This window comes from Puma concolor, chromosome D2 (genome assembly GCF_028749965.1).
Source record: "Puma concolor isolate L17-30 chromosome D2, mPumCon1.1.hap2, whole genome shotgun sequence".
Lineage (NCBI taxonomy): Eukaryota > Metazoa > Chordata > Mammalia > Carnivora > Felidae > Puma > Puma concolor.
Genome location: NC_141677.1, coordinates 16,044,423 through 16,058,003, shown reverse-complemented (window position 1 = coordinate 16,058,003; position 13,581 = coordinate 16,044,423). Strand labels below are relative to the sequence as shown.

Below are 13,581 nucleotides of genomic sequence, written 5' to 3'. Positions count from 1 at the left end.
GGCTGCACAATTCCTTTGGGGTACCTACATTCACTTTGAGAACAATAATACCTCGTGATCCTGTTCCTTTATTCTTTCCATCTTCATGAAAGTCGGCCACGTGAGTTTATGCCGCTTCAAAACTAAGGGGGAAGGGTTCTAGGGATGATTCACAGGGAGAATACTTCTAAAGAGTAGTGAAATGAAACCAAACACCTAGAACACTTAAAGAAACAAGTTATAGTCCTAAAAAAAAAAAAAAAAAAAGTGGGGGGAGGGGCGGTTGGCTAAGTCAGCGGGACCTGCACCTGGTAAACCATGGACCGCCAGCCACGGCTTAATCGCATAATTGTAACTTGCATTTACTGAACTCTGAGACTGCCTTTTGGTTTTATTTTTCTTGGCTGCATCACAGAGAACCTTTAACTGAACCCAATAATCTACCAGAAAGCCTTACAACATACGGCAACACCACCCTGGACTTCCAACCCACCGCCTGCAGAAAACTTCCCAAGTTTCCTACACACGCCACAGCCTTTCAATTTCACAAAAATGTCGGGGGTAGTACAAAGGAGATCTCCCATCTTTAGAAGAAGGCTCACACACGGTGGGACGGCTACAACGGATCAGGGACAGGTTCATACAGGACCCCAGACTCCTAGCTCAGTGCTCTTTCCGAAGTGCTTGGCCATCTCCTTTAGAAAACTATCAAAGAATAGTGATGTGGCCCTCATCGTGTTACGGTTTCCAGGAGGAGCGAAGAGAATCTTCGGGAACAAAGGCAGATGGATCCCCTCAAATGAACTACCTGCTTCTTTTATATTATGCACTTTGTAAAAGAACCTTTTTATAGCCCTAGGGATTGAGGTAATCACTGATATTTTAATCATTTTAATGTCTGTTATGCTAATAGCCTACTAATAGCTAAAAGACTCTTTCCAAATCATCCAACAAGGTGACAGGGCTAATTGATGCTCATTCACTTGAATCACAAAATCTTTCTTTCTGTTGCATAAAAAAAATCAGAAGCTTCCAACAGGGAGATAACCACAAAGCATACCTTACTGTAAAGGTTAGGGCAGTGTCATATATGAAATAGAGACTACGTGAAATATTAATTCACTTTTCCACATATTTCCTTAATTTATAGATAGAAAGACACCTAGACTATACATAGAAAAAGACTCATCTGGATCATAAACACACTTGACCAAGCCCTTTGCATAAAGGTCTTGAATTGAAAAGGCGTGTGTCATAGGAGATGCCAAGGGAGACTACCTGGTCCTGAATAATTCATCGGCTTCCACCCCTCTCCTTCCTCGGCAGACACAGGGGCAACAGAGTCGTCACCTACTGTATACCCAGCACACTGTTCAACTGAAAACACAGGCTCGGAAAGTTCTTCATAAAGCCAACCTCCTTCTTTTTTTTTTCTCCTGGAAAGCCTGAGACCGGGGATAACCTTTTACTGCATTACATACTTCAAAGTGAAACACAGGAGATTCTCAATAGCTACGTGATGTCTGATTTCTGATGAATATATTTCCATGAGAATACCCACTGGCAGCCCATGACCATAGCGTGGTGTTAGTTGTCACGAACGTGCCTGTTATTTGCCTAACACAACGCTCATGCTCACTGTCACCCTCTGCGCTCCTGTGACAATGTCAGTGACGTTCCAACCTCTCAAACTGCTAAGAAAGCAGGAGCGCTAAAGTGTCGATCATTGGCTGGAGAGGGTGAGAGCGTTTCCCGCACTGAGATACGTCGTATTGAATAATACGCTGGAATTTGGGAAATCCATTTTTAAGCAGCAGAAATATGAATGGGAAGTACTGAATTTTATTACTTAAAAATTTTTTAATGTTTTTATTTATTTTTGACCGAGAGGGAGAGAGAGACAGAGAGAGAGACAGAGACAGAGACAGAGTGCGAGCAGGGGAGGGGCAGAGACAGGGAGAGAGACACAGAATCTGAAGCAGGCTCCAGTTGTCAGCACAGAGCCCGATGCAGGGCTTGAACTTGGGAACCGTGAGGTCACGACCTAAGCCAAAGTCAGAGGCTTAACCCCAAGGCGCCCCAGGAAGTACTGTATTTCAGAATGCCAAGTAGATGAAAAAGAGTCCAGGGAAGGAAAAACGATGTCTGTCCCAGCCACGTGAATAGCCTCGGTGCCCGGCCAAGTTTGTGGCACAAACTAGTTAAGAGTGAACGAGAGAATGACTGAGTAAACACTCGAGGCCACCCAGCTTTCATTCCTTCGGGAGATGCAACGTTCTTACTTCAAGGAGGGAGAGAAGAATCTGAATTTCACATTGGAGGGACGGTGCAAGAAGATACAGAACCTGTTCCCAGCTCACATTAAAACTCATTTTTCTTATCCAGACAAGTCAGTTGGAAACCTCCCGTTAGTCCAGATTTGAACTCACCGTCTACTTCACATACACAGATCTCTCTCCAAAATGCTAACCTGACAAAATCGAGTTTCCCTTCCTATTTCTAGTTCCCGGTCGTCCCGTGTGTATGTCAGGGAGTCAAACGGTCCGGCCCCAAGCAGCAAAGCAGAGCAACGTGAAGCTTCAATTTACAGAGTGAGCTTAAATCAAAGTACAATAAACTTATACACACGAGCATAAAGCTTCACTAGGATGATGAGAGAATCACAATTTAGATGCAGGGTGACATGACACAGTTTCCGCTGTTTTGCATCATATAATCTGTCCGGGATGGTAGGTCAGCAAAGTAGGAGAAATCACACGAAACGGATGCGCCACAGCAAGGCGTTTCATTTCCACATTTATTGGACGTGTTTACCGGATCGCTCACACTGTGTAACAACTCACGCCTAATTCTGATGAGTGGTTATTTCCTCTCCATCCGCCTTTTAAATTGATGGGCTCGCCTTAAAATGACATTGATGGAGTGTCAGGCACCTTTGAAGGCTAGGGGCGGGGGCAACGTGATCCCTTGCCAAACCAAGGAAGAGATCCATTCAGTGTCTTCAGTGGGTCTTCTTTATCTTTGCCACAGAGGGGTCCGCGTGGGAAATGCCCTCGCTCCCTTCAAAACCTCATTTCCATCTGAAGAGTGCTATTCCCAAAATGCTTCTTGCCACTCATTCCCCTATCTGTATGAATTCGCTCGCGGTCCAACCCCAGCACGACATCCCTTAAGAAGCATTCCCGAAGGGATGCTCCCTGCTCAGTGTGTTCTGGGACTCCACAAGGAACAGGGAAAATGGCTCCGTCTTCCTTCCAAGTGGAGGGACAGCTGGATTACCATCACCCTTAGGCTGGGGAACGGGGCTTCGAAGTGTGGGGTGGTTTTTGAGAAATACTTTCCCGACTAAAGACTTCATTTAATCCAGCAGCTTCTGAGTCATGAGCAAACACCTTCTGACCTGTGAACAACCAGAAGTCTATTAGGGGACGGGCCTATCCCACTGCTGATGGGAATAGACAGGCTGGAGGCGAATCGTTCCCCGCCATTCACATCCCGCAGGACAAAAATCCAGCTGATAAACAGCAACAACGAATTGAAATTTGAACTGAACTGAAGTTTTTAGTCTATCATTCACGAGGCTTACGAAGATCGAAGATCGAAATATCTTGCCATTCATTGGTTTGGTTATTTTGTCGTCCTATGGCTCTTACGTTAAAGACACACACACACACACGCACGCACACACACGCACACATATGAACATCTCTTTTTTTGCCCCCTCCCTGACAAGCACTCAGAACAGTGTGTGGGAAAACCAGTGGTAACTGCCCATGCCACAAATCACACGTGTAGTTTTAGCCTGAGGCAGATCTTTGTATATTTTGTTAAGGAGACACGGCACTAAGCAATGTTTCATTTAAAGGGTTTGTAGTTTTGGGGCACCTGGGTGGCTCAGTCGGTTAAGCATCCCACTTCGGCTCAGGTCATGATCTCACGGTTTGTGAGTCCGAGCCCCGCGTCGGGCTCTGTGCTGACAGCTCAGAGCCTGGAGCCTCCTTCGGATTCTGTGTCTCCTCTCTCTGCCCCTCCCCTGCTCATGCTCTGTCTCTCTGTCTCTCGATAATAAATAAACATTAAAAGGTTTGTAGTTTAATTTTTTAAGTGAGTCGAAGTGCTACCCACTTCCCCTTTGAAGGGCCCCTCTCCTACTATTCCTTCAAAAAAAAATCTAGTAATGCAGAGGCTAAAAAAAAAATCTAGTAACGCAGAGGCTAAGGTTGCTAGAGCACGGATGCAGTTTCAAATGACGTTTCACACTTGCGCTGCGGTCTGAAGCAAAGGACTGTTATTGCAAGGGCTGCTTCCTGTCACGTGAAGCTGCCTGACGACAGCCAAGTGGTTTTACCAGGACCCCCAGACAGTCCCAGGCGGAACACGAACCCCAAACTGACAAAAATACGGATCTAAAAATTTACAGATTCAAATGCCCACAAAATTGGAAGACTGAACTGAAGGAATTTTAAATGATACATGCGAGGCTTTAAACCTTCATGACTTGAAGGAATGCGGGTGGGGGCAGGGAAAGTGTCACTACCAGGCACACAGCTAATTCTGCTCCTGGCAAAGGTAAAAATGCAGAAGACAGTTATCCCAGATTAATCAGGAGAGAAATCTGTATCTTCAGGGAATGACATTAATGAGACTCTGAGGACACTAAGGCAAAATCTCGAATCGTCTTGAATAGCTTCAATAGGAACATTTGCATTTAAAACAAAGAAAGAATTCATTTCTGTGCAGACCAAGGCAGAGATAACTCATCGTCCTTGGATGGAAAACTAACAGCCAGAACTTTTAATTTTTTTTTTTTCAACGTTTTTTATTTATTTTTGGGACAGAGAGAGACTGAGCATGAACGGGGGAGGGGCAGAGAGAGAGGGAGACACAGAATTGGAAACAGGCACAGCCAGAACTTTTAAATGGTAAGTTTTTGTTTGTTTGTTTTAGCTGAAAAACAATTCAGTATTTCCTAGGAAATTCTGTTCTTCCAAATCGTATGTTCTGAATACCAAACTTAATAATTTTAACATCGTTATTAACCAGATCTCTTGTAAGCCTAAAGAGTATCTTACTGAAAAACAGTAGGCTAGAATTATAAACAGACGAGAAATTTTGTTTTTTAATTCAAAGAGAGAAAACATGGTAACCCTTTTGTCTAATTCCATAGCAGTACTCAACCTCTAAGAGTCTCACCAGATTTATAAATCTGTATTTCCACCAAAGGAAGAAAGACATCTTACCATATGGGAATATTTCTGGTAACCTGGCTTAAAATTTATTTTAAAACACGTCACTTACACAATACGGTGACTTCAAAGGTCTAAAGGCTTCGCCTTCTGTTATTTTCAAGTCTCGTTTTTTTAAGATATATTTTTAATAGTTTATTCATTTTGAGAGAGACAGTGCGAGCTAGCAAAGGGCAGAGAGGGGGAGAGAGAGAATCCCAAGCAGGATCTGTGCTGCCAGTGCTGAGCCCGATGAGGGACTTGATCTCACGAACTGTGAGATCATGACCTGAGCCAAAATCAAGGGTCAGATGCTCAAACCAATGAGCCACCCAGTAACCCCTCCAAGTTTCGTTGTTAATAAAAATAGTCTGTCTTTGATTCCTTTGCATTCATACCACCACGTGTGCTTCGTGGGATTCTTGGAAAGCAAACGGACTGAACGGGACAGAGTCTGGCAAGGCAACAAGGAGTGCCTCGGATATTTCCCGTGACACGCGGCTGCTATTTTCAAGAAGGATTTCAACTCGCTAAACCTTTATTTTGTAAACCTACCGGGCAGACATAAGAAATAAGGCCACAGATAGTCAGGCAGGCAGCAAGTGGTAAGAAATCTAACAGCAACAGATGTTTGCAAAATTCCTCAGGGAGAAAGAAGGTGGTATATATACCTCTGGTCTGTTTTCTAAAAAAGGTCACGGTTTCGAGTTGGGGTAGCCAATGAAGAGTAGCCACGTGTGGCTAAGTAAACCTTAACTGAAATGCAGAATTCACCTCCTCGGTGGCACTGACCGCAGTTCCAGTGTGTGACAACTGCATGTGGCTAGCGGCTGCTGTTTTGGGCAGTGCAGATATAGAACCTTATCATCGCGGAGACGGAGACAGGACAGCGCTGGTTTAGAGGACAGAGAAGGTACCAGGAATGACCTCGGTTACCACGGAAATATGTCCAGAAGGGGGTACAGTCATCTTGCTCTCTTGGGATGACAACACTTTCTTTTAGAGCATGAAAACACTCATGTGAATATCCTAAAGTTTTATTTATTTATTTTTTTTAATTTTACCTAAAACGTGTGGGGGTTCTGAGTATGCCGGAAGGTGTTAAGTGCTTTACGTGTGTCATTCTTACGTAATCTTCGTGAGAGCAGTAGGAGGTAGGCAATATTATAATCTCCATCTTACAGATATTAAACGAGGCTCAGAGAGAGCAGGTGCGTGACCCAAGAACACACAGCGAAGGCATGGATTCCGAGCATGCCTTGTCTCTCAAAAGCGAGAGCTTGGAAGGCAGCCTGCGGGAGCTCCTTCTAAGCCGGAGAGAGAAGGCACACGGTGGGCCACAGCCAGATGGATGGCTTGTTCTTAAATTAGCATTCTTTCCCTTTGGGCCTAATATTTTCCTGATGTTGAGCATGGTTATTTTCTATTAACAAAGGAACAGAATCACTTCCTAATTCCATTCTGTTCCTCCTCCCCACCATCCACCCGAGCTCCTGTGCATAGGTTTCTCGTGACAGCTTATGGGAATGTCCCGTACCAGCTCAACTAGAATGGACTAGTCACTTCGCACAGTATGTCTGAGATTCCACTGTCCCTTCAGACATACAGGCACTGATCTCTTACATACCCTGTTAATAATCACTAGCTTCGCGTTCCAGAAAGGAATTCTAGCAGTGCGATGTATTTAACTTGCTAAAAGGTTGAGCCGTGATAAAGAATATTTCCTGTTGGGTCTCGTGGTCCAGGTGAATCAAGCAGGGGCTGTGCCCCTTAGTCTGTAATATCTCAGCTTTTACCTGGTCAATGTCCCTGTAAATTGCTTAGAAAATTGGAAGTTATCATTTATTATACGCTAATAACTTTTTTAAAGCTCTTTTTAAATTGCTCTAATGGCTGATGTCCAAACAACTCTGGTTGAAGATGCACGTGCCTACATCTTCTGAGGACCCCGCGGGAGCAGCTAGGACAGCACCTGCCACAGCGGCCAAGGAGGGGCGAGTGCTGCTTAGGGCCTCCCGTGCCTTACCTCCGGGGTGAGCCGTCATCGTGGGGCTGGATGATGACCACCTTCACGGTCACAGAAGTCCGGAGTAGGTCGATCATCTGCTCGTGGGTCAGAGTGGCCACGGCCACCTTGCAGATCTCCACGAGGCGGCTCCCCTGGCGAAGGCCAGCCTTCCAGGCAAAGCCGAAAGGTTCCACGTCGGCAACGATTCCTTCGAAATTCACGTGGAAGCCAAGCTGGCCCAGCCCGTTCCTCCTCAGGGTCATTTCCACAGTCTCGCAGCCTCTTGTCACTATCTGCGGGGGAAGGAGACCGTGAGAGACACCGCTGAGGAGCCCAGGGTAGAGGCGTGCACATAACCCTCCCAGCCCTTCCCTCCAGCTGTCCCGGTAAGGACGTCACCTTCCCGAGTTCACCAGAATTACCCGTGGCATCAGATGCAGGGAAACTCACAAAAGTAAAACTACGGCTTCATTCTTCCAAGGCAAATATACTCTTGAAACGGGTGTCCTGCATTGACTTAGAAGCCACTGACCTGGAGCCCGTGAGCTTCCGACGGGCTCTGATAACTCCCTCCTCCCCTTCCTTGGGTCAACCGACTTGGCTCTTAAGCGTATAAACCCCGCGATTCCAGACGGGCGGTAGCAATGGAAAAAGGGACTCTGTCAAAACTGTGACGAGTATCGCCCGTGAAACATGACGAGCTATTAGACAATTTCATTCAACTTAAAAACCGGCCCAACCCCTTACCAAGCTAGCATCTGGAGGGCAAGTCTCTCTGTGCTTGCTCTCCCTGTGCACCGGCTCTGTCCTCCGGGAAGCCCTCTCGTAGGGACAGATTGCCTCCGCTCGCCTGGGTGGGGAGCACCGTTTAGCTCACGCGGGGGCAGGCCCGCCAGGCTCCTGGGCGTCTGCTGACAAGGGCAGCGTGGAGGATGGGCGCTCCTGCAGGCAGCAGAGACCTTCTGTGCCTCCAGGCCACCTCTCCTTCTTTTGGGGGCCAAGGGCAACTTCCGTTGGCTAGGGGCCAAGCAGTGGCAGCTTGCGCGCCCCAAAGCGTGCGTCTGCAGCAGGATCCCAAAAAGGAACCTGGAAGCAGGGTGGTCTGCATCCCACACGGTGCACTAAAGTGCCGGCAATCACCTAATGCCACCCTCAAAAGTGATAACCGAGAATAACTCACCGGCACCGAAAGGAAAACACAGGCTCGTTAAATGTCATTTGAGGACCACGGCATCCCTCATCCGTGGCACATTTAAAGTCAGGGGGCATCAGGCCTGTCTCCCCCAAAGCACTGGGCCAACGTATGAAGCTGCCGTTTAATAAATGCGCCATTTCCATGAGACGCGTTCTGAATGCACAGATTCCTACTTAATAAGAGTGTTAAGTGCAGCCGTGGGACGGGGCTGCTTCTGTGTCTGGCCGCTGTGTTGGCGGTTTCCATGGTTACCATCACAGGTGCGCGTGCTGCCAATCAACTTCTCACAGACACACGTGATGGCTTGGGGCTCAGGGCAAAGTCCTTGGGGCAAGGGACTGCCAGTCTCCGTGAAACTTTGAAAGACCGGAGCTTCCAAAGTTCCGAGCTGAACTCGTTGAAAACTGTTGGGAAAGTACTCTTGTCGCACGCACAACCTGAGTAAAATTTTCCTCCGCTCCTCTTTCAACCTTGGTTCAGCTAGGCTCTCCTACCAAAAGTCTACATAGGTATGACACATACTCTGCCTTCTTTCAAATACTAATGCAGTCATCAGTTGAAATTTAACATCGTATGTCAGCCTGAAGAATGAACAGTCAAGCTCTTCCTGAGTCCTACGTGTCTCTTCTGCTTTTTTTCCCCTCCAACCACCTGCTGCCTGCCCTACTTTTGCTTTTTGCTACCTTTTTATCCCTTCTGTCCCTTGCTTCTTAACATTTGCAAGGGATAAAGGATCGTTTGTTTGCAGTCCTTTATAAACTTACAGGGGCTCAATTATCATAGGAAAATGGTGGCTTCCTAGCCATGTACCCAGGAGGGCAATATAATTTGCGGCGCACTTTTGGTGGGGGGGGGGGGGGGAGTCAAGTGGTGTTTGTTTGTGTCGTTGTTTTCGGGAGCACAGGTGATGATAACTCTGGATCTCCTAAAAAGAAGTATTTATGCTATTACCAAAAGCACAATGTGTCCTGGGACTCCAGACCACATAAACCCATCACAGACTTGATCGTCCCCACATCATGTCTGTGTTTGTGCACATGCACCCAAAAATACTGCTGGACACACGGAGGCCTGTTCCTGTAAATAGTGTCTACAAATAATCAATTTTTCTCTCCGAAGCCTGCGGACACTGACTTGACTGTACTGTCTCTAAATTTTTTTTTTTCAACGTTTATTTATTTTTGGGACAGAGAGAGACAGAGCATGAATGGGGGAGGGGCAGAGAGAGAGGGAGACACAGAATCGGAAACAGGCTCCAGGCTCCGAGCCATCAGCCCAGAGCCTGACGCGGGGCTCGAACTCACAGACTGCGAGATCGTGACCTGGCTGAAGTCGGACGCTTAACCGACTGCGCCACCCAGGCGCCCCCTGTCTCTAAATCATGGCCTTGAATGACAAAGGGAAGATTTATATTCGGAGGGAAGAAAGAGGGCAGGAAATGGGTAGAAGTTGGCCTCTTTTCATGATCTGTAATGGGCTAAATGTTTTCTAGAAATGCAATCTACATCCCCTTGGGAGAAGATTTAAACATGAGAAGTTCTTTGGTCATGGTACGTTTGTGTTCTTGTACTATGTTTGATTCTTATAACTGGCTGGATGGGCTCAAACTGAAATCTGGATCTTTCTGTGTGACAATCAGGACCAGGAATATAACTGGTAAACGCCATGGACACCATTTAGGGGTTCTGTACTTAAAAACAACATTTTATAAAAAAATCTCTTTTATGACGAATTTTTTTTTAAGTCTAACTTAATGGGTAATTCTATAAAACCTCCTCCTCAAGAAACTGTGGCTGGCGATTAATAATGTATTTAATCAGGCAGACTAAATGAAAATACCTGCTGTATCAACATGCACAGAATTGAAGCTGCAAAAAGGAGTTACTCATTCATAGGGTCAACAGCAACTGAGTGCCCATTAATCCCCCTCTGGGAGGGTACTGTCCCGTCAGTCTCCACAGACACACGTAACATCTGGACAATTCTCCATATTTGTGCCTTCAGATACTAAAAAATACATCCCGGTGTTCCCTTTCGGAAGCCGGTTTAACTTTTCCTTTCCAATTCGTCTGTAATGGGCGCTTCTCCAGCACCCATGAATTCAGCAACCGCTCAAAAGACATGGAATTGGAAATCGAGCTCTGTAGCCACACAAGATGGTAATTCATTCCCGAGGGGCCACAACTGCGGTGGAATTTCCACGGTGGACACCATCATGAATCTGGGACTGAAGGCCCGCAGGATGGTAGAAATACACGATCTGTACTTACTCCTAATCGCTGGACGATTTCCCTCACGTCTTCAGCACAGTTATCCACTGAGGACAGAAGGATACATTCCCCTCTTTCGTAAAATACTTTGATACTCATTAATCCAGAGGTCCACCCAATGACATCCCTGCAGGAACAGTTAAATACAACGTTCTTGGAATCCTTTTCAATCAACATTATGAATTCGTTGGAAATCCCAAGAAGGCATTCAATGTCAGCAGACTGGCCAAAGTCCCGAGCTATTACGTGCCACATGATTGCTCCGACGCTGAACAGGTGGGCATCCTTCCTTGGCTTCACTTTCTCCTTTTTCTTTGCACCCAGTGTAATGAAGCTGAATTTCACAGAGGTGTCCACAGTGGCGGTCGTGACAAAGTTCTCCGCCAGATCCTTCAAGTACTCTTGCCTTGTTCGAGTGGCCATAGCTCGAAACTTTTCCGACTTATGGGCTGCATTTTCTGCGTTGATTACTTTGGCTAAAAGGAAGTCCCGGAATACTGCTGACTTTGGGAAAGTTACTCCTTTGGGAATTGGTGGGCCAAATGGTGGTACGTCTTTTGATCTAGACACCCCAACACTGAGAAAGAAAAAAAAGAAACAAGATGAGCTGTAATACCATCGTACTTACCTTCAGAAATGTGATATATACCCATACTCTCAACTTACGCCATTTTTTGGGTAGCTTTTGTTATGTAATTTCTGGATACCTAGTTTTTGTTTTTCAAACTTGGTAGATGGGTTTTTTTTTTTTTCTTCAGTTTATTCATTTATTTTAGTAATGTCTACACCCAATGTGGGGCTCAAACTCACAAGCCCGAGATCAAGAGTTACATGCTCTTCTGACTGAGCCAGTCAGGTATCCCGATGGGGGTGGGATGGGGGGAGTGTCATGGGCTGAATTGTGTCTCCTCAAAATTTTACGCTTAAGTCTTGAACCCAAGTAACTTGGAATGTGATCTTATTTATGGATAGGGTCATAAAGACATGATTAAGTCAAAATGAGGTCATTAGGGCCCAATCCAATCTAACCGGTATCCTTTTAAAGAGGTTTTGGACACATAGAGAGACACTAGGGACACATGTTCATAGAGGAAAGACCATAGGAGGACCCAATAGGAAGGTGGCCATCTGCAAGCCAAGGAGAGGTCTCAGGAAAAGCTACACCTGCCAACACCTTGATCTTGGACTTCCAGACTCAGAACCGTGAGAAACAAACATCTGTTGTTTAAACCACCCTCTGTGTGGGTACTTTGTCATGGCTGCCCCAGTGGACTTAGATAGGGGGTAATGGACCAATCAGTGGGAAGGGAAACCCAGAATTTCAGATGGCACCAGGCTGGTACTCTAACTCTGCAGCTGGTCATCATGGAGAAAGAGAGCAACGCTTTCAGTGGAAGTGAGGTTATTAGCCCCAGGTGGCTGCTCGGGATCTCACTGGTACTGGACACAATGATCCCACTTTACAGAGTCAGAATTCTTTAAAAAAATTTTTTTTTTAATGTTTACTTATTTTTTGAAAGAGAGGGAGAGACAGAACGTGAACAGGGGAGAGGCAGAGAGAGAGGGAGACACAGAATCCGAAGCAGGCTCCAGGCTCCGAGCTGTCAGCACAGAGCCCGAGGCAGGGCTTGAACTCACAAGCCATGAGATCATGACCTGAGCCGACGTCGGATGCTTCACCGACTGAGCCACCCAGGTGCCCCTACAGAGTCAGAATCCTTAAGTGTCCCATTTTTTAAGGAAGTGCTCACTTGGTCACGTTTTGAAAATCTCAATAAAAGTGTTATGGGAGTAAAATTTTGAGTTTCCAGGGACCGGAAAGATCAAATGTAGGGTGACAATGCTCTACAATAGGTCAAAACCAACAAGGCTCGCCTACCTCAGGCAGAAGCTATAGCTGTCTCAAATCCTTTTTGGAATAAGATCAACTATGCAGAGTGAATTAACGATACTAAACAAATGAAGCACTGAGTGGGTGAATGAATGAATTCCATGACATCTGTGCCCGGGTTAGTGGGCAGCCACTGCCATCCGAGGAGTGGTACTAATCCACATCTGCCCGGGCGGATACTTTCTGCGGTGGGATGAACAGTGGGAACAATCCATACTCCATCTTTATCACTGTAGAAAACCCTGAACGTGGCGAACTAAGGAATTAGCTAATTCTGTCCAAACTATCAGGTGGGAGCTCCTCCTCTGGAAAGTGGTTGGCTAGACTCTAAACAGATCAGTCTCCACATCGCTCACCTTTGCTCTCACTCTTCAGGAGGGAGAGTCACTTCCGGGGGGTTGGGCAGCACGGTGGAAGGCAGTGTGCCTGGGGCCGGAGCTGGTGTGAGAGGGGAGGGGAGGGGAGGACTCACTCCCTTGGGACAGAGGCACCAAATTCATTCACAGATGGCAGCATATGCACCAAACCAGATGGTGATGGGGCAGACTTGACTCGTGTCCCCACAGGAAGGCCCTAAAAATGCTGTAGAGGCTGAAGTGTCTTTGGGACCAACCTCATACTTGGCTCGTCTCCCCTCTGCTACGATGCCTAGAGTGGACATTCTAGACTGAGCAGGAAATTCATTTGTCCTCACGTTTTAACTCCCAGAGAGCTGTCACAAAGCTACCCGTCTAGACTTGTGGCGAGGGTAACCACACCTCGTTGCTTCTTCCCTCCACGTCAGTGAGCCCACATGGCCTATCTGCCACTGGGATCTGCCATCCCAATAAGCTCACGTGATCACCTCTCATAGATCTGGTTTTTTTCCTTCTGGTAATGAGCATAGACTTCTGGAAGAATTTTACCCACAGAAGGCTGAGGAGGCCCAATCTCATCTGACACCTTGCAGAATTACTTTTTGCACTTGGCGCGATGGATCTCCAGCTACTCTGACTGCAGCTGACGTGCACGTG

General features: G+C 46.5%; 1 protein-coding gene across 8 annotated transcripts in view; it reads right to left on the bottom strand.

Moving 5' to 3' along the window:
• Positions 1-13,581, bottom strand: part of SIPA1L2 (signal induced proliferation associated 1 like 2) — a 223,199-nt gene that overhangs the window by 50,621 nt on the left and 158,997 nt on the right. For all 8 annotated transcript variants that reach the window (XM_086679672.1, XM_086679677.1, XM_086679678.1 and 5 more), the window contains exons 9-10: positions 10,678-11,254; positions 7,231-7,505 (exon numbers count right to left, since the gene is read on the bottom strand). In XM_086679672.1, coding sequence (XP_086535798.1) covers positions 7,231-7,505; positions 10,678-11,254 — 852 coding nt within the window. The remainder of the gene's footprint in view (positions 1-7,230; positions 7,506-10,677; positions 11,255-13,581) is intronic.